The sequence below is a fragment of the Salvelinus namaycush genome, chromosome 37 (genome assembly GCF_016432855.1).
Source record: "Salvelinus namaycush isolate Seneca chromosome 37, SaNama_1.0, whole genome shotgun sequence".
NCBI lineage: Eukaryota > Metazoa > Chordata > Actinopteri > Salmoniformes > Salmonidae > Salvelinus > Salvelinus namaycush.
In genome coordinates, this window is record NC_052343.1 from 9,018,797 (window position 1) to 9,039,505 (window position 20,709).

Genomic DNA, 20,709 nt, shown 5'->3' on the forward strand with positions numbered 1-20,709 from the left:
CAAGTAAAGTCAGATGGAGGTCTGCTTTGGGTCTATCTATAACTGCAGAAATGACATAATACTTGCAGAAATATTTACGCTTCCTTTTTTTAGGGACGTGTATCTGACGGGTTTTGAAATCTGGGGTTCCTCGATGTGAGGACCATGCGGAAAAAACAAAGGGCACTTCCTCTAATAGTTGTCTCATTACCTAACTGAAATGTAGTGACTGGTATTTCAGTCTGGCTCCAAGAATAACTAGCCCTTGTCAAATTGAGGATGTTAAAAATCTGTATCGCATCCTCTACTGAAACAACTTGATCAAATTATAACAAACTATGAGAAAGTTGGGCCTGTCACGTCATTTCTCTCACTATCTTTCGGAATCTGATGTAGAGACTTTTACAGTACCGTGGAGAAGGTATCCGTGTCCGACTCACCAATGACACGTGACACCAGACAGAGGATGACGGTGACGGAGACAAAGGTCCAGTTCCAGGAGTGCGGCCCGGCCACCGTGGCCACGCCCAGGAAGATGAAGATGAGGGTCTCGCTCACGCTGCTCCACATCTTCAGGAAGTACTTGACGGTGGTGTGGGACTTGTGGGATATGTTGGCCTCCACGTAGGGTCGCATCACAGCGCCGCACGCAATCAGCCTGGGGAGGGGAGAGAGAGACAGAGAGACAGAGAGGATGATTATAAATGAGTTCTCTGAGAAAGAAACCTTTTCTTGTCTAAACAACTTCCAGTCATTTAATCTCTATTCTGAATTGTAGCATCTTAGAATGAAAACTCCAGACACATAAGTACGTTTTAGTATTTCATTGTATTTCAAACTATTCATTTACTGGCTGCACCTGGCGTAAGCTACCCGAGGTTCCCTGAGCAAGGAAATATGGCAGTTATTTATAGGGCTGAGGATATCAGAAAGCAAACTCTATATAGTAACATACGCATTTTGCTACACCTGCTATAAGACGTGCTAAAGTGTCTACGTGACCAATACATTTTGATTGGATTTGATATTGATGCAATATAGTGATTGTGTTACAGTTAGACGTCGCAAAATAATTTTTGGACGATATTATATCAATATTTGACTCTAAGTATCGATTTTTGCTACTGTAGGTAGCGTTAGATGGCGCTAGTCAGTTGTACTTGCACCAAATAGTGAGCCAACATGTTTTTTGAACTTTTATGTCCCTGACTGTTCGAAACTAGTTCTCATGCCCTCACTTGTCTCTCTGCAGCAGACATATAGTGAGCAATATGTTTGGGAACATCCAATTGCCGTACCGAAATGCAATACATATAGAATCGTGAGAATCGCAAGACATATCCTATCAATACGTGATTGTGTTTCTATCTCCTGCCTTTGTATTGGCTCAGATTATATAGGCTATATCGTCGTACTCCTATCGCACAGCACTGTAGCCTACACATACTGTCAAATAGGCTACCGGTCCATTTACTTTCGAACATTCCTTGCTATTGAATTAGCAGTTGGTAAATGGTAGTATACTATTTGTTGTGTAGCAGGAATAAACCAGATGTCAGAAAAGGAGAGACATGTCCTGCCATAGGATTATGACTTAGGCCTATATAACAAATGTAAAATAAATAAGTTAAGACTACACGATGCTATGTGATCGCCTTAGCAACAGCAAATGAATCTGCTTTATCATTAGGCCTACGTTTTACTGATTTCTACTAGCCTACCAGTATAATAATTCCTGTGCATCAAACACTTCCATTTCCTCCAAACAAAAAAACAACATTTGCTTGCAATACAATTAATCAACCACGAGAAGTTGTGCATAAGCATGGTCTGAGCTGTACGTGGAGAAACGCACACTTTCCCGTCAACCTTTCTGGGAAAACTCTGCGCACACTTTTGATAAATGAGGCCCCATGTTACTACATGAATCCAACTACCTACATTGTAAATATAGGCTACATTACATTCAAGTTAATGCTAATGACAAAGTTAAAGTCTCGTACTTCATTGACATGGCATAGAAAGTAGTCACATCAATTAAACTGGTTTAAAAAAAACAATAAAGTATATATATTTTGAAAGTATTTACATGCTAAGAGAACAAGTATTTCACGTACAATAGAACCATTGCAACAAGGATACCGTTTGTTTTGGAAACTGTGGTGTAAGAGCTTATGAAACAAGGGCTCCATTTCCTCAGCTTGTTCTACGAGTGAACCAATGACTCACTGTGATTGGACATATGGAACCCGAGTAAAGATGTCTACATCCACTCCCCTGTATAGCATTGCAACCACTTCTCTATTCCTAGTGTCTAGCGTGAGGCAACCCTCCTCAGTGACTTTAAGGGCAGCTAGCTACCTCATTCCCTTACATAACACACTGCAGCTGTCCATCATTCCGCTCAATTTCACTCCGGGGCGAGATCTCATATACAAGCACTGGACAAAAAGCACCACATACTAATCCAAATCCTATTTACGATGGAAGGCACAGACAGAGTGCCAACAGGCCTGGGAACAGACTTTCCTACCGTTCTACCATTGCACCTGTAAAACCCACCGATAGGAAACTCAATTCATCAGCAGCACCTATGTTTATGATCCATATTCCATAACTCACCACCTTTTAGAAAAAAGCAGGAGACGAAAGCGGAAGAGAGGAGAGGAAGGGAGGTGAGAATGATATGCATCACAGGAGGTGTTAGGGCCAGAGGGGGCTGTAAATTGAGCGTTGTATCCCTGCTCTGGGCTTCACATCCGTTGGCCTGTCACGACATGTAAGTGAGTTACTGCCGTTTTGATAGAACTCGTATGGACGTCCTTGGCCGGGACAGACCCGGTGACATTTTATTTATTTGACCATTTAGTCAGGAATATTGCTAAGAAGATAAGAATCTAATTCAGTGTACACTTATGAGTGAGATCTTTTCCCAAGGAAACGTAGAAGATAATGCAGGAATTAAACATGGTCATACTTTTCCTTTAGCTAAACACAGAATCAATGGTGTTGCTGGACCAGCCGGACAGGTTCGAAAGGTCACGTATCACAGCCACTCTGTCAATGCATTATAAACACTAAACCTCCACTTAGCCTCAGCCTAACCATAAATCTCACGGAAACCTTTTTTTATTATCAACAATATCTATGATTCATGACAGACAGAAACTCAAAAAACCTTGGCCACTAGAAAGATTGTGTGTATGTGTGAGTGTGTGTCTGTCTGTGAGCGTATGCCTGTCTGTGAGCGTGTGTCTGTGAACGTGTGTGTACCCCACACCCCCTACTTACGCCATAATTCCAGACAGGTGGAACATCTCAGCCGAGAGGTAGGCCATGTAGCTGTAAACGAACACGAAGAGGGGCTCGATGACGCGGGTGTGCGAGGTGAACCGGGAGGTGAAGGCCGCCAGGATACCGTAGATGGCGCCCACGGCGATGCCGCCCAGCGACACAATCAGGAAGCAGATGACCCCGAGGACCACGTCCATTGGCGTTACCTCGCCTGCCCCAGAGTACTCCTCAAACAGGTGGTATAAGACCTAGAGTGGAAGGGATGGCGAGAGAGAGAGAGAGAGACCTTCGAGACATGGCTCAAGTGTACAGAGAATAACAGAGCCCACGCCCGAGTGCTCCTCAAACAGGTGGTATAAGACCTAGAGTGGAAGGGATGGCGAGAGAGAGAGAGAGAGACCTTCGAGACATGGCTCAAGTGTACAGAGAATAACAGAGCCCACGCCCGAGTGCTCCTCAAACAGGTGGTATAAGACCTAGAGAGAATGGAGGGGGGTTTGAAAATAATCGAAAATAAACAACTGGTTTGGATTCTGTTGGTAAAAGCATGGTGCTAGCACGCCAGGGTCATGGGTTTGATACCACTGGGGCCCCAATAAAATGCATACACTCCCTATACTGTGGATAAAAGTGTCTGCTGAGTGGCATATAAACCAGTGATATTATATGGTCTAACGTGTCGGTATAGTCACTACAGAAAAAATACATGTTCTCAATCTCTCGTGGACAGACGCACTTAACATAAATGGTATCATAGCAACAGACTGTGGGATGCGACAACTAACAAGGAACTTTATTCAGGGGGCCCTGATTTTTCTTCACTGATCATTTGGACAAATCACAATTTCACAGGTGCTTGCATATTTTTTTTGGGGGGGGGGGGGGGGGGGGGGGGGGGGGGGGCATATGGCACAGACTTTTCCAACACATCTGCCCTCAGAACTTAATCAAGTATATGATGCAAAAAGGTGAGGTTTTTGTTCTGGGTTTCCGAGATGAATGTTTTTACAACATGTTGTCCTGGTATTGCATATAAACTGAACATAGCAGAACAATTCTGCACACTTGCGCCCGTCTGCCCCACAATATTAAAATGGTTCGGCTGAACTACCGTTAATTTAAGTCTCATGACTCCAAGGCTATTTTAAGTGAACTGGTCCTCTCAAAACAGCCAGTGTGTGAGGACAGTGTAATCAGTAAATATAGCAACAGGAACCACTGTGCCTCACAATATATTCAGAATATACGCCACACTTAGCACACGACTTTAACCAAAGCAACTTACAGAACATTAGTGTATTTTTAGTAGGCCTATGCAATGCCTGCTTCATGCAAGGACGCAAACAGTAAAAGAAAAAAACTCCAAATGTTTTTTCTACTTTATATTTTCAATGACCAACCCATAAGAGAGAGATGGTCCATCTCACAACTGTTTCAGCAGAGGAAAGAGAAGGAAGTCATGAGAGAAAATAATTGAAAATAGATTTGGCCTCCTTCTGAAAATATAGTTTGGTTATATTATATTGTACTGCATGGCATTATCTATTTTGGGGGGAAACCCTGACTAATTCATTAATTGATTGTCTAGAATTGCATTGTACTGTATTGCTCTGCATAACACTGCATACCACCCCATCCACCACTCACCACAGTGACGGCATCATTGAGCAGCGACTCTCCGAACACCAGAATGTGCAGCAGCTCGTTGATGTGGATCTCCTCAAACACAGCCAGCACGGCCACCGGGTCCACGGCCGAGATGATGCTCCCGAACAGCAGGCAGGGCAGCAGCTCCACCTGGCTCAGGTACGTGCCCTCGATCTGGCACACGGCGTAGAGGAGACCCCCTACGAAAAAGGCGTTCCACAGGGTGCCGACCACGGCGAACATCAGGATGGTGCCGATGTTCTCCATGAAGGGCCGGATGGGCAGGAAGTAGCCCGCATCCAGGATGATCGGGGGGAGGAGGCACAGGAAGAAGAGCTTGGAGTCCAGCACGGGGGGTACCTCCTCGCCCACCAGCTTGATGAGTCCGCCGACCAGGAGGCCCACCACAATGAGCAGACAGGACTCGGGCACGATGCTGGACAGCCGGGGGATCAGGTGGAACCCTGAGGGAGGGAGAAGGTGATTAGATGCATTGTTCTCGTTCATTGTTCTCAAGGTTTACACTTTCTAGGCGGGATCTGGAATGTACCAGTCACCTGAAACTTCAAACTCATTGAAGATAAGGACCATAAAAACAATCACCAGTGACTCACTGAACCTGTTGAGTTGCAAGCCCCACCAAACGCATATTCAGAATAGACTTAAGTGGAACAGAATCACATTATTTGTTCTCTTTTTCAGAGCTAATTTAACATGCCAGTGCTTGCCTGCACAAGTGCCATTTCAAAAGACTAGAACATATCTAGGCCTCGTAGATGAGCAAATTCCTCATAATATGAATCACGTGACTCCTTTCAGAGAGAAACCACACACAGACCATTCTCATAGTGATCATATGACATTGTCACTGAGGAAAACTTGACTGAAAAAGGTTAACTTCAACAAGACGTTAACTAGGCTTAGTATGGGGCCTCCCAAGTGGCGCAGTGGCCTAAGGCTGTGCCACTAGAGATTCTGGGTTCGAGTCCAGGCTCTGTCGCAGCCGGCCTGCGACCGGGAGACCCATGGGGCGGCGCACAATTGGCCCAGCGTTGTCCGGGTTAGGGGAGGGTTTGGCCGGCAGGGATGTCCTTGTCCCATCGTGCACGCTGACACGGTCGCCAGGTGTACGGTGGACGCACACCTCTCCTGAGTCCGTACGGGAGTTGTAGCAATGAGACAAGACTAACTACCAATTGAATACCACGAAAAAAGGGGTAATATTTTTAAAGTTATTTTTAACTAGTAACAGTATAACAGAAAAAGATGGTCATTTTTTCTGATAGTTTATTTCCTAATCCAATTTTATTTTTTCAAGTAAGCTATTACAATTAGCTGCCATGGCAACACAGTTTGATTGTCTCAACATTGACTAATGCAGGCTCAGACAGGCTAGCCTAGTCCCATGGCCCAGTTTTTCAAAACGCTTAATCTGGATCAGAACGATCCGGATTCTGTAATCCTATTTTCTTGCTATCCAGGATCAGATTGATCTGGCTGTTTTTGAAATAGTTTGAGACAATAAATCGGATAGGATCTTTCTGATCCGGATACCACAGAATCAGGATTTTCAGTGCTTTGAACAGGCCTATACCTTGCCATCTACTAGACAGGTTGTGGTCCTACCTCTAAACCAGGGGTGTCAAACTCATTCCACGGAGGGCCTAGTGTCTGCAGGTTTTTGGTTTTTCCTTTCAATAAAGCCCTAGACAACCAGGTGTGGGGAGTTCCTAACTAATTAGTGATGTTAATTCATCAATCAAGTACAAGGGAGGAGCGAAAACCTGCAGACACTCGGCCCCCCGTGGAATGAGTTTGACACCTGTGCTCTAAACTGTCATAAGGAAACAGATGAGTAAACCACATTAATAATAAAAGGGATCTTGATTAAAAAGAAGAGCCTGAATATCACTTATAAAGTAAGTAGATGCATTTATTTGACACTTCTCAATAACAAAATGACCACTTAGGCCACATATGTCAGAGTCAAGGCCCGCGGGCCACATCCGGCCCGCGAGAAGGTTTTTTACGGCCCCTGGGATGATCTTGATTTATTATTAGAACCGGCCCGCAGACCGCAGCAAGCCGGCAGCCCGCAGATCTTTTACACGCACCAATACTACATTTCCCACAATGCAACGGTGACGCACCGAGCAGTAGGCTGCTTCATTTCAATATTTATTGGCACAGCAGTCGTCAGCATCACAGTAAAATTAACTTTCAGATACCCATCAAAAATGGCAAAACGGAAGGTGGACACTGAGAACCGGGGGTTTCAAACAAGGTGGGAGTCGGAGTATATGTTCACGGAGGTAGCTGGAAAACCTGTGTGTCTTCTGTGTGGAGAAAGTGTGGCGGTACTGAAAGAGTATAATCTGAGACGACATTATGAAACGAAACACGCGGACAAAAACAAGAATATGGACATGGAACAAAGGCTACAAAAGGCTAGATTTTTGCACTTTATTTTATTGTATTTCAATCCAATTATATTTTAAAAATATTTCAGTTGAGTGGATGATAGAAAATTGCTATTATTGTTTTTTTCTTTGAAGTAAATTTAGCCCACTTTTGCTAAAATAGAAAATATAGGCTACTGATGGTGCCTTGAATACCGGTTTCTTTCATTTAATGTTCATGTTATGGGGATTTTTATATAAAGGAAATTTGTCTTTTGTGTCTGTTGAAAATTAAAGATTACTGACAGAGCCATAAGAAAATATTGCTTTATTTATCTGATCATATTGGAATATATTTGTTAGGTTTTCAGTAGGTTCAATTAGGTTCACTAGACTATATGCGTCATTTAAAAATTTTTCAATGAACATTCGAACAGTCCGGCCCTCGGCTTGTAGCTAAATTTTTTATTTGGCCCTCCGTCCATTTGACTTTGACACCCCTGACTTAGGCCAACCCAAACTGTGGTCAATTTAACACAATGAAACTTTGGTTTTCAGATATAAGAATGTTTTTTTAAACATCCTTACTTTAGTTACATTGAAATGTCTTGGTTGTAGTGCATTTCACCTTTCTAGACCCAAAGTGAATCCACCTTTCCAGTGGGATCAAGATAATTCCAGATTTTCGGCATCAAAACAATCCTAATCACTATCTTTGAGTGCAAAAACGACATTCAAACCTGATTCAAGGTCAGATTGGACTACCAAATCCTTATCCCTATACAGAGGATCAGAACCACTTGTTTTTATAGTTTTGAAAAACCCAATTCTAACATTTAATCCTATCTGATTGCAGAAATCAGATCAGATAACTTTTGAAAAACTGGGCCTGGGAAACTGCTAAACGAATGCCTTTTCAAGCCTTAAGTGGAAACTACCTGACAAATGTTTTCAAGGGGGGGAAATAGTTAAAATGTCTCGTTCTGACAGGCTAGCCCATCAATGGAGGGCATCTGAATCTGTGACCCATCAAATCCCATTACTCCTAAAGCCTTTCTGTAGTCTGACACGAAACCCTGACACAGAATCAACACAGTGTATATTTACATTGCTGCCGCATGAGGGTAGGGGTGGCACTTTGGCAGCACCATCTGGGCTGGCTAGCACAGGGTAGGGGACATAGAGGACATAGAGGAGATGAGGCAGGCAGGCAAGTAAGTAAACTGCCCTTCAACGCTCACACCTCACGCGCTGAGCATAGCTAATTAGCATGTCATCATTCGCAGACTGTACTGTTAGTCACGTAACGGTCCGTGTTCTTTATCATCGTCAGAGGTTTTCAAGGATAAGGGGTCAGGAGAGGAATGTGTAAACAGCAGGAGTCTAGCGCTTATGGTGGAAAACAGTAAGAGCCTGCAAATTATAAAAACAACAAACTTTGTCTTAACTTCTTATGACTGAGATTCCGTTAACGGGATCGATATGACAACAGCCAGTGAAAGTGCAGGGCCCCAAATTCAAAACAACAGAAATCTCATAATTAAAATTCCTCAGACATACAAGTATTTTACACCATTTTAAAAATAAACTTGTTGTTAATCCCACCACAGTGTCCGATTTCAAAAAGACTTTACGACGAAAGCACACCAAACGATTATGTTAGGTCTGCACCTAGTCACAGAAAAACCCAGACATTTTTCCAGCCAAAGAGAGGAGTCACAAAAACCATAAATAGAAGTAAAATGAATCACTAACCTTTGATGATCATCAGATGACACTTATAGGACTTCATGTTACACAATACATGTATGTTTTGTTCGATAAAGTTCATATTTATATCCAAAAATCTTAGTTTTACATTGGAGCGTTATGTTCAGTAATGTTTTGCCTCAAAAACATCCAGTGATTTTGCAGACAGCCACATCAATTTACAGAAATACTCATAATAAACATTAATAAAAGATACAAGTATTAAACATGGAACTTTAGATAAACTTCTCCTTAATGCAACCGCTGTGTCAGATTTTTTTTTTTTTTTTTTTTTTTACTTTACAGAAAAAGCACACCATGCTATAATCTAAGTACAGCGCTCAGAGCCCAAATAAGCCATAAAGATATCCGCCATGTTTTGGAGTCAACAGAAGTCAGAAATAGGATTATAAATATTCACTTACCTTTGATGATCTTCATCAGAATGCACTCCCAGGAATCCCAGTTCCACAATAAATGTTTGTTTTGTTCGATATAGTACCTCATTTATGTCCAAATACCTTCATTTTGTTCGCGCGTTCAGTCCAGTAATCCACATTCATGACGCGCAGGTCAGACGAAAAGTCAAACAATTCCATTACAGTTCGTAGAAACATGTCAACCGATGTATAGAATCAATCTTTAGGATGTTTTTAACATAAATCTTCAATAATGTTTCAACCGGAGAATTCCTTTGTCTTCAGAAATGCAATGGAAAGCAGGTCGCTCTCACGTGAGCGTGCATGTTCAGCTCGTGCCAGACACCTGACTCAAAGAGCTCTCCTTCCCTCATTCTCACAGTAGAAGCATCAAACAAGGTTCTAAAGACTGTTGACATCTAGTGGAAGCCGTAGGAAGTGCAAAATGACCAATATCCCACTGTATATTGGATAGGCAAACCTACAAACCTCAGATTTCCCAGATGATGCCTTCTTGAACATACAAAAAAAAAACTGCAATCTCCCGGGTATACAGGGCATCTGATGTTTTTCATCAACTCAGTCAGCTGGAAGGCAACACTTTCAGTGTTGGACACACTCTTTCACGGGCTAAACAAAGCCATTTATAGAGTCCAGAACACTTCCACGCACTGCTGCTGTTTTAAAGCACTACCGCTCTAGCGCAGAGGAAGGTCCAGTGAGAAACGGCCCAAAGAGGCCTAATCTTCCCAGAAAGAGATGTGTGGTGCTAGGGGCACTTTTCTCCTTTCAACCGGCCTCGTCAGGAAACTGGCACCGTTCCACAATTCACAGGAAGCATCTTCTCCATGTGGGAAAACAAAAGAGTTAAGATAACTGACTAATTGGAGGGCACTTACAAAAGGCTCAGGCCACCTGGCTCAGCCTTTTCTGTGGAGATATGAGCATCACTCTTGCGAAGAGGGGTTTGTGAGCTTGATGTGTAGCCTACCGTGTTCACTCAGACTTGTGTTCATGCACAATATGCAGAGAAGATAATTAACCCCTAAGTGATTTGATAGAGTGCGGGCTGTTTTAATTAAACAGACAGAAGCTTACATCTCAGCCCCAACCAACGACATTACAGAGTTAGGCTTAAGTAAGTGGTGACTGAATATAAGCTTGAGAAACGACTTGTGCCAAACTACTTCTGGAGGAGCTGTCGGAATGCCTAAGTCAACTGACTATTATTATTTCCTCACAGCAGATAACTGCGATGCAAGAGTTTACGAAATCCTTGTCAAAATCCATTAAAAGCACACCCTTCAACATGTGAGCAACCATGACCAGTGGAAAATGCTGGTACTAGTACACAAGACAGTGTGGTATTCAAACTTTTTCAGCCAGGATCCCATTTTGTCACGGCAGAATTTCTGGGGACCCCATTTTTTTTTTACCCAAGAATTTCCCATGACTAAAAGATACATTTCGATTTTCACATCAACAAATAACCTTGCATTCATTGCACTGTCATTCATTTTCAATACAATCAATAATTTTTATATTAATCTTTCTCAAACTTTTGTATATTGCCCCATACAATAATTTGTACTCAACATCTTTTGTTCCCAATATTTTTTTTAAATGAAAGATAAATAAATAGTTGACCTCATTGCAGTTCCCCCGTCGCGACCCCGACATAAGAGCTTGTTGGATGTGTTGCCGGCTGAAAGAAAACAGTGGGACACAGCGTTTCCTCTGGACATTTCCTAAAAAGCAATAACGAGAATTGGAATCTGTGTCCTTCCAGAATTGACTAAAATTGAAGTGGAATTGACCCCAACCCTGATGCATATCCTGCAAAACATAGTTTCGGTCCCTAAGGGACGTGTGCCTTCTATTTCCTTTGAGTAGTGAATCTGATCCAGAGGGACCTAGGGTTCCCAGACTTCTGAATCACAACCCATAAATAACCTGGCTGCAGCAAGTTGTCAAATCCCAGAGCGTCGACAGGGAACAGGACACCAAAGTTGTATGCGTGTCAGTGACTGCACGTGTTTGGAAAGGTTTGAGCTGTCAGCACGAGGTCTGATGCATCTCCTCAATGCATTTTCTGCTATCTAAAGTTGTCACTATATCATGACATTTCTCAATGCAATGTTTTTTTCAGTCTATGGTGTCAGTCAAAAGACTGTTTGAGAATACAAGTCTGTTCTTTGACAGCAAGGTTTCCCACTTAAGGTCACACATCTTGCTTTCGGGTAGTTGTGATCTAATTAGTGTTTTAAACAAATTGTTCAAATATAGGCAGAGTTGGAGAGTAATTGATTACATGTAATGGATTACTGTAATCCGTTACCAGCTAAAAAATATTGTACTCAGATTAGAGATACTTTTGAAAAACAACATTATTACTTCTCGGATTACTTCTAAATTCAGACCGGATGTTTGTGAAAGAAATCCTTGACACCTTTCTGTTTTCTCAATGACATTCCAATCAGCATTGAAAAATGGCGCAAGTTTAAGTTTGTTCCGCCTGAGCGAGCCTGACTAAAAGTCAGACCACTATGATGACACACCAAATGCATTTGATGGATCACTGGAAAAGAACAGAAATAGGCTTTTGTAGGCTACAGTCCAAGCTATGTCTTCCAATGTTGCGACTGCTGTCGGCATCCAAAGCTTGTCCAACTTCAATAAACGCTTGGAGGTAAAGACGACAGCAGTGATATCTACACGATGTGACTCACATTGCCGCTCTCTCATTTAGCTATTTGCGCCTTACGGATTGTGGTTGATGCGGATGGCTGTTCACAAATGTGTGTGTATTTTAACTTAATGGTTGAAGAAGTTTAAGCTGCCTATCAAACCATTGTTCTTGCAACAGCTGCATAGTGCAGATCCCAGCCTATGAAGTTCATCCCTTTTAAACACCTCAGGAGCATTGTGCTCCATACTGTCAAAAACAAGTTTCATTTAAGAAGACCACGAGTGGGGATTTCAATGCGCATTCTAATGCCTGCTGATATATAAAAAAGAAAAGACCATAGGCTTAACACTCAAACTCGCCTACTTTGAATAGACTTAAAATGGGAAATCTGTAGTTGCTACATCCATATTTGGACTTACAAATTAGAGAGAGAGAAAGAGATATAAGCCTCATGAGCCTAGTTCAACTGTCACACCCAATGAGAACCTCAAATATACGCTTGTTTTTCTCCAATGTTTGCAAACATTGTAGATGTAAACAAACACTGTACAGCCTCAAAACATGGTTAAAACAATCATTTGGATGGTCATCCATAGCTCTGTCTATTCATCTGAGAGTGGTTACATTTCTAAGCCCATTCCTCAGCTTTTTACTAAAATAGAGGCGGGGTGCCTACTTTGTTATTGTTTCAACTGTGGATTCACCCTTTAAACAGCTTCAAATGATCGCAATATCAGTGTCACCAACAAAAGGTAAATAATAGGCCTATAGCAAATGCAGCATATGATATTCATTTTTCACATGCAAATAGCACTTTTCAGTAGTGCTCAAAGCACGCCATTCCATAACAACTTGAATCAATGAGCCCAATCAGTCCTCCAAAACAACAATATCATAAACAAAAGAGTAGGCTAATAAGTCCTTCGTTTTTGGGTTATGCTCATGTAAAACAATTTGGCTAATCTATTCTTCCATAATTTCAAATCATGTTCTTGAAGATCAAGGGGTATTACATTATTTTTAAATGACTGGAAATCTGACAGACTGGTTTTTAATAGAAAGATATAACCTAATCATATTATATGTAGTAGAAAGCAATGGACTAGTAGAAGCCTACATAACTAACCCATAAAGTAAAATGCAACATTCATTTATGGCCAGCTATATAAAATCTTACATTGATTTATCCTGAAATAGATGTCGTTCAATTGGTAATACTCATTTTTGTCTTCTTCTAATGCCTCTTAAGGGGAAACTAATCTGAAAGTAACCTGATTACAATTATGGACAGGTAACTAAGGTAGCAGATTACATTTATAAAAAGTAACCTACCCAACCCTGAATATAGGCATACAGTATATACATTACTAAAAGAGCAGCAGGTTCATGTTGCCAGGCTATTCCAACCTCTTGCAATGACATCGCAAAGAATTTATCTCAAGGAAAAATGCCAAAGTCTTGAGAGACATTAATTACAGATACTTTCATGGAAATAAAAGCTCAAACACACCGGTAGGATTGTCAAATGTTTACTTGGGTGTCGGCCATCAGTCTCTTTGTGTTCACACAGCAAAGACCTTGGAAGTAGTCAGCCACTCAGCCTTGCTAAAATAGACCAAACCAGAAGGTGGCCGTAGCGTTGTTTGGTAATGTATACAGTTGAAGTCAGAAGTTTACATACACCTTAGCCAAATACATTTAAACTCAATTGTTCACAATTCCTGACATTTAATCCTAGTAAAAATTCCCTGTCTTGGGTCAGTTAGGATCACCACTTTATTTTAAGAATGTGAAATGTCAGAATAATAGGAGAGAGAATTATTTATTTCAGCTTTTATTTCTTTCATCACATTCCCAGTGGGTCAGAAGTTTCCATACACTCAATTAGTATTTGGTAGCATTGCCTTTAAAAATTGTTTAACTTGGGTCAAACATTTCGGGTAGTCTTCCACAAGCTTCACACAATAAGTTGGGTGAATTTTGGCCCATTCCTCCTGATAGAGCTGGTGTAACTGAGTCAGGTTTGTAGGCCTTCTTGCTCGCACACACTTTTTGAGGTCTACCCACAAATTTTCCATAGGCTGGAGGTCAGGGCTTTGTGATGGCCACTCCAATACCTTGACTTTGTTGTCCTTAAGCCATTTTGCCACAACTTTGGAAGTATGCTTGGGGTCATTGTCCATTTAGAAGACCCATTTGCGACCAAGCTTTAACTTCCTGACTGTCTTGAGATGTTGCTTCAATATATCCACATAATTTCCCTTCTTCATGATGCCATCTATTTTGTGAAGTGCACCAGTCCCTCCTGCAGCAAAGCACCCCCACAACATGATGCTGTTACCCCCATGCTTCATGGTTGGGATGGTGTTCTTCAGCTTGCAAGCGTCCCCCTTTTTCCTCCAAACATAACAATGGCCAAACAGATCTATTTTTATTTCATCAGACCAAAGGACATTTCTCCAAAAAGTACTATCTTTGTCACCATGTGCAGTTGTAACCCATAGTCTGGCTTTTCTATGGCGGTTTTGGAGCAGTGGCTTCTTCCTTGCTGAGCGGCCTTTCAGGTCATGTTGATATAGGACTCGTCTTCCTGTGGATATAGATACTTTTGTACCTGTTTCTTCTAGCATCTTCACAAGGTCCTTTGCTGTTGTTCTGGGATTGATTTGCACTTTTAGCACCAAAGTACGTTTATCTCTAGGAGACAGAACACGTCTCCTTCCTGAGCGGTATGACGGCTGCGTGGTCCCATGGTGTTTATACTTCCGTGCTTTCGTTTGTGCAGATGAACGAGGTACCTACAGGCATTTGGAAATTGCTCCTAAGGATGAACCAGACTTGTGAAGGTCTACAATTATTTATCTGAGGTCTTGGCTGATTTCTTTTGATTTTCCCATGATGTCAAGCAAAGAGGCACTGAGTTTGAAGGTAGGCCTTGAAATACATCCACAGGTATGTCAATCCACAATTGTCAATTAGCCTATCAGAAGCTTCTAAAGCTATGACATAATTTTCGGGAATTTTCCAAGCTGTTTAAAGGCACAGTCAACTTAGTGTATGTAAATTTCTGACCCATTGGAATTGTGATACAGTGAATTGTAAGTGAACTAATCTGTCTAAACTATTGTTGGAAAAATTACTTGTGTCATGCACAAAGTAGATGTCCTAACCGACTTGCCAAAACTATAGTTTGTTAACAAGAAAATTGTTGAGTGGTTGAAAAACGAGTTTTAATGACTCCAACCTAAGTGTATGTTAACTTCCGACTTCAACTGTACGTGCGTATTGCTTATGGTCTAGATGCCAAGCCATCTGCGCTAATGTTCCTATTTAGTAGAAACCCCTTGTTGGTACTAGCCAGATGGCCACAGCTAGATAACTACCTAGCAAGACAATGAAGAAACAATTTAATTCACTCTCCATAATCCCATACTGCCAGTGCCAGCCCAAAGCCAAATGTTTAGCTAGCTAGCTAACGTTAGCATATTCGCTGGCTAGCACAACATAGCAGCTGTTTCATGGAAACTAGCTATTCCATTGTGATTTAAGTATAATGTCAAAACTAGCTAGAGGTTAGCTAGCTTGGAGGAAGCATTTACTGTTGTGTGCATTGCGTCTGTGCACTTAGCTATCTAGCTAGCTACCAACCCATAGCCTACATTGCATATGAAGAGTGACTGGCTCATCTGTGGATGAATGGAGAAAATGCCCTCTTTTAAAAATACATTTGTTGGCTCCCCCATGTGAAGGTCTGTGCTCTCTGACTGGCTCAAAGTCAAGTTCTTGGCCACTGACGAATGTTGCGGTAGGTTTGTCTCTACCGGGTCAGAACGCAGCAGGTTCAACTTGTTCTAGCAAGAGAAGGAACGGCCTCCCACTGTGATAAGTACCTATCGGAAATCTATCGGCAGTGAGATTCTCTGTGCGTTTCATGCTTAAGACGTAGCCTGCAGGAAAAGGGCAGACCGGTCATAGTTGGATGGACTAAAGTGATTACGACTGCAACCGCTAAACCGCCAGATATCAAACTGTCAATTCAGGACTGGAATGCTAAATTACCCATTATCCCTCATGTGTGACTGTGGGGGACAAGGGTTTGTGTGAAGACTGGCTGACGAGGAAGGGAATGACTCATCGCCCCTGGACAAGGAGCTCTTTCACCTCGAATGGTCTGTGTTAGTCCTCCTAGCTAGGTCACACCCAAAGGATTAAGACAATACAAACACAAGAGGGCAGGTAGCAAGCAGAGCTGAAAAACAAAGGTATACTGTATTACATATTGTTGAGCTTCTTTCATAAAATGGTTAGGCCTAAACACTGGAGGCACTTTTGATGTGCCTGAAGCTCCTAGCCAGATGGATGGCAGCTCACACGTTCTCTAGCGTGGGGGGGGGCAACACACAGCCCACGTGGTATGAGAAAAAAAAATGTATTTAACATTTTTGATTACCGAAATGAAAGCTAGACAATAAGGGAGGATCGGACATTCCAAAAACGATAGAGGACAATTTACAAATTGAGCGGAAAAAAACATTTTCAGTGTGGCTCTCTGGACCTTGAAGAGCGAATGCAGTCCATGTGGAAAAACGTGTTTGACCACTCCTCTGCTCTAGCAGCTCACTCCAGTCATGGCCTCCAGTAGTATTCACCCTCTTCAGTGGCAAGTACATATCACATCTGGAGATAAGGTGGTACATGGGGGAAGACCGATTGCTGGTATCCCACCGCCGACACCTATGACACAGGCTCGCCATATGTATGGATGTTATGGATAAGTGCACTTCAGTGAGCAGCATGGTACTAATAAGCCATGGTGGAGTCAATGGAATGTCCCTTCTAAACCTTATTTCCTTTCTGGTGTTTATCACATTTGGTCTCTATCATTACTGTGCCTCAAACTGACACCATGTTGGATATATTTTATTTAATTTAAATAGGTCAGGGCTGCAATGACAGATTTTTTGACCCCGCTCCTCTGGAAACTTCTTTCTCAAAGCTACGGATCTGGATCTGTGTTATTTTACTCACACAGATTTCTCTACGTAGCTGCTACTCACACTCCACCTCCCTTCATGTTTCTCCCTTTACTCACCCTGTTTTGAACCGTGATGATGTAGGCCGTCTCTGTCCATATTTCTGAACTGAAATAAAAACCTGCGGCGATATTAATTCAGTCCATATTTGATCAAAGTACCAAGAATAACGTCTGACTACTTTATTAAAATAAGACATTTCCAAGCCATCGTGCCAAAACATCATCCTGTCAGGGTCAGTGACCAAATCCACAATGCTACCCCGATGCACAGGCTGAAATAAACAGACGAAAAGAGGCAGAGAGAAAGAAGTGTCTGGAGTGCTCTTTGTGAAAGTGGGTATTATTATTATTATATTTTTTTTAAACAACCTTGTCATTAAACAAAGATCTCATCCTGGAGTAATTGGCAATGGTGGTATTTCGAAGCCAGACATTCTTGATTAGAGGTCGACAGATTAAATCGGCATGGCCGATTAATTAGGGGCGATTTCAAGTTTTCATAACAATCGGTAATCTGCCTTTTAGGACGTTGATTATGGCCGATTACATTGCAATCCACGAGGTGACTGCGTGGCAGGCTGACCACCTGTTACAAGAGTGCAGCATCAAAATGACCTTGTGGCTGCAAGGAGCCAAGGTAAGTTGCTAACTAGCATTAAACTTATCTTATAAAAAAACTATCAATCTTCACATAATCACTAGTTAACTACACATGGTTGATGATATTACTAGGTTAACTAGCTTGTCCTGCATTGCATATAATCAATGTGGTGTCTGTTAATTTTTCTTTAACTGGCAACAGCCTACTTCAAATTCACCAAACGGGTGATGATTTAACAAAAGCGCATTCGCGAAAAAAGCACAATCGTTGCACAAATGTACCTAACCATAAACATCAATGCCTTTCTTAAAATCAATACACAGAAGTATATATTTTTTTACCTGCATATTTAGTTAAAAGAAATTCATGTTAGCAGGCAAAATTAACTAGGAAAATTGTGTCACTTCTCTTGCATTCAATGCAAGCAGAGTCAGGGTATATGCAACAGTTTAGGCTGCCTGACTCATTGCGAACTCTGAAAACCGTAATTAATTTGCCATAATTTTACATAATTATGACATAACATTGAAGGTTGTGCAATGTAACAGCAATATTTAGACTTAGGTTTGCCACCTGTTCGATAAAGAACAAACGTTTTGTTTCGAAATGATAGTTTCCGGATTTGGCCATATTAATGACCAAAGGCTCGTATTTCTGTGTTTATTATATTAAAATGAAGTATGATTTGATATAGCAGTCTGACTGAGCGGTGGTAGGCAGCAGCAGGCTCGTAAGCATTCATTCAAACAACACTTTACTGCGTTTGCCAGCAGCTCTTAGCAATGCTTGAAGCACAGCGCTGTTATTGACTTCAAGCCTATCAACTCAAGAGATTAGGCTGGCAACACTAAAGTCCCTATAAGAACATCCAATAATCAAAAGGTATATGAAATACAAATGGTATAGAGAGAAATAGTCGATGCATCATAATTCCTATAATAAATAACAACAACCTAAAACTTCTTAACTGGGAATATTGAACCACAACTTTCATATGTTCTCATGTTCTGAGCAAGGAACTTAAACTTTAGCTTTTTTACATGGCACATATTGCACTTTTACTTTCTTCTCCAACACTGTGTTTTTGCATTATTTAAACCAAATTGAACACGTTTCATTATTTATTTGTTATTATTATTTATATTAAGTTAAAATAAAAGTGTTCATTGTTCATTCAGTATTGTTGTAATTGTCATTATTACAAATTATATATCAAAAATATAAAAAAAATTGGCCGATTAATCTTTTTTGGGTCGTCAAAAAAAAAAATCATAATCGGTCGACCTCTGAAAATTCAGATGGACAATTCATTATTATTTTTCTTGCCAATGAGGTGCATGCCTTTTAGACTGATGTAAAATCAAGATCTTCTGTGGCAGAAGTCTATTGAGACAGTCTTTAGTGTTGTCACAATACAGAAATTTGACTTCGATACTCAATGCCATCACGATTCCAAAATTATACCACGGCAAAAAAAGAAGCCGTATTAGCCATTCACAGAATGACTCTTAATCAAGAAAGATAAAATGTAGCTACTGCTCTGTACAATTGTCGGGCATCTTTTGAGTTAAATATCAATAAATTTGACAGCCATGTATGCATTAATGCAAGTATTCTCTGCCGTCAGGGGTACACCAAATAAAAATGTGATTCGCATTTTTTTTAAAGATATGTTTTTTAAAACAATAAAATAAAATGTTTCACATTTTCAAACAGTCCATTTAGTAAGGCTCGCATCCATAGATACACATACCAGCTCTACTGGTAGTACTGCTACTACCAGCAGTACTACACCTGCACCTGTCGATGACACAAGTTGTTCTGCTTCCACGAGCACATCCAATGCTAGCATCAGTAATTCTACATTTGTTGTTAGCCCAGCTAGCATGGACACTGACAGTTGTGAATCTGATGCAGCCGAAGAGCTACTGCCCCTTACATGGGAAAGCACCGAACAGACCGGGACGTTGGACCATCGAAGTGGCGCAAATATGATGAGAACTACATTTATTTGGGGTTCACTTATACTGGGAGTAGTGCCTTTCCTCAGTCACAGTGTGTTATATGTGCAAAAGTACTCTCACACAGCTCGATGAAACCTTCACTCTTACACAGACATTTAGAAACAAAACATGCCAATTTGAAAAATAAGCCTAACATTACCGTTATCTTCTTGCATTGTAAAGTGCTGTATAGAGGTTGTTTTGCGAACAGTAATTAACATTTTCAACATTTCATGTTGCATTATTCAAGTGTCTTAACTTGTGCAGCATGAGTTGGGAGTGAACATGTTGCAGGCTAGACTCAGTGGTTCCTCAGGACAGGCTGGCTAGCAATTTCTGTATACCGTGCAACACTGGTGGGATCTTATGCAACACACATCTTACTGGAAGTCAATTCTGAAGGAACTGGTTCAGAAATAGTTTGTGTCCTTTACACTTCTTATACTCATTCCACATATTTCTGCACCAGAGGTTTGTTTTCATAATGATTTTTGGCAGGACTCCGATACTCTGCAATGTCAACCATCAGTGAGAAAAATAATTGTTGCCCTGTCGACACATTCCAACTTCGACTGTCACATACATCCACCCGATGCTGCAACCAATTGATGAGATCTGTCCGAGAAGATTCAAATCATATAGAATTCTAATCAAAGCTCAACGGCAAACTAATTGATGTTTACAGATCTCCATCGATGTTTAAGATACCGGAGCATTAGCCTATTGCCCTCTGAAGATTGTCACTGAGGCATGGCTAAACTGTGAAGATACATTTTAAATGTTGACATGTGAAGCCATCAGCGTGTCCCCCACAAGGGTTCCATTGTATTCATGGTAAGGAGTGGCTATATGGCCTAATCCATCAGATTAAGGTGGATCACTTTCGTCCCCTAT

At 41.3% G+C, this 20,709-nt stretch overlaps 1 protein-coding gene across 1 annotated transcript in view; it reads right to left on the reverse strand.

Annotated features, from left to right (window-relative positions):
- LOC120031147 (sodium/hydrogen exchanger 1-like) overlaps positions 1 to 20,709 on the reverse strand; it is a 41,258-nt gene that overhangs the window by 11,971 nt on the left and 8,578 nt on the right. The window contains exons 2-4 of the mRNA XM_038976744.1: positions 4,921 to 5,384; positions 3,271 to 3,521; positions 420 to 637 (exon numbers count right to left, since the gene is read on the reverse strand). Of these exons, the coding sequence (XP_038832672.1) occupies positions 420 to 637; positions 3,271 to 3,521; positions 4,921 to 5,384 (933 nt within the window). The remainder of the gene's footprint in view (positions 1 to 419; positions 638 to 3,270; positions 3,522 to 4,920; positions 5,385 to 20,709) is intronic.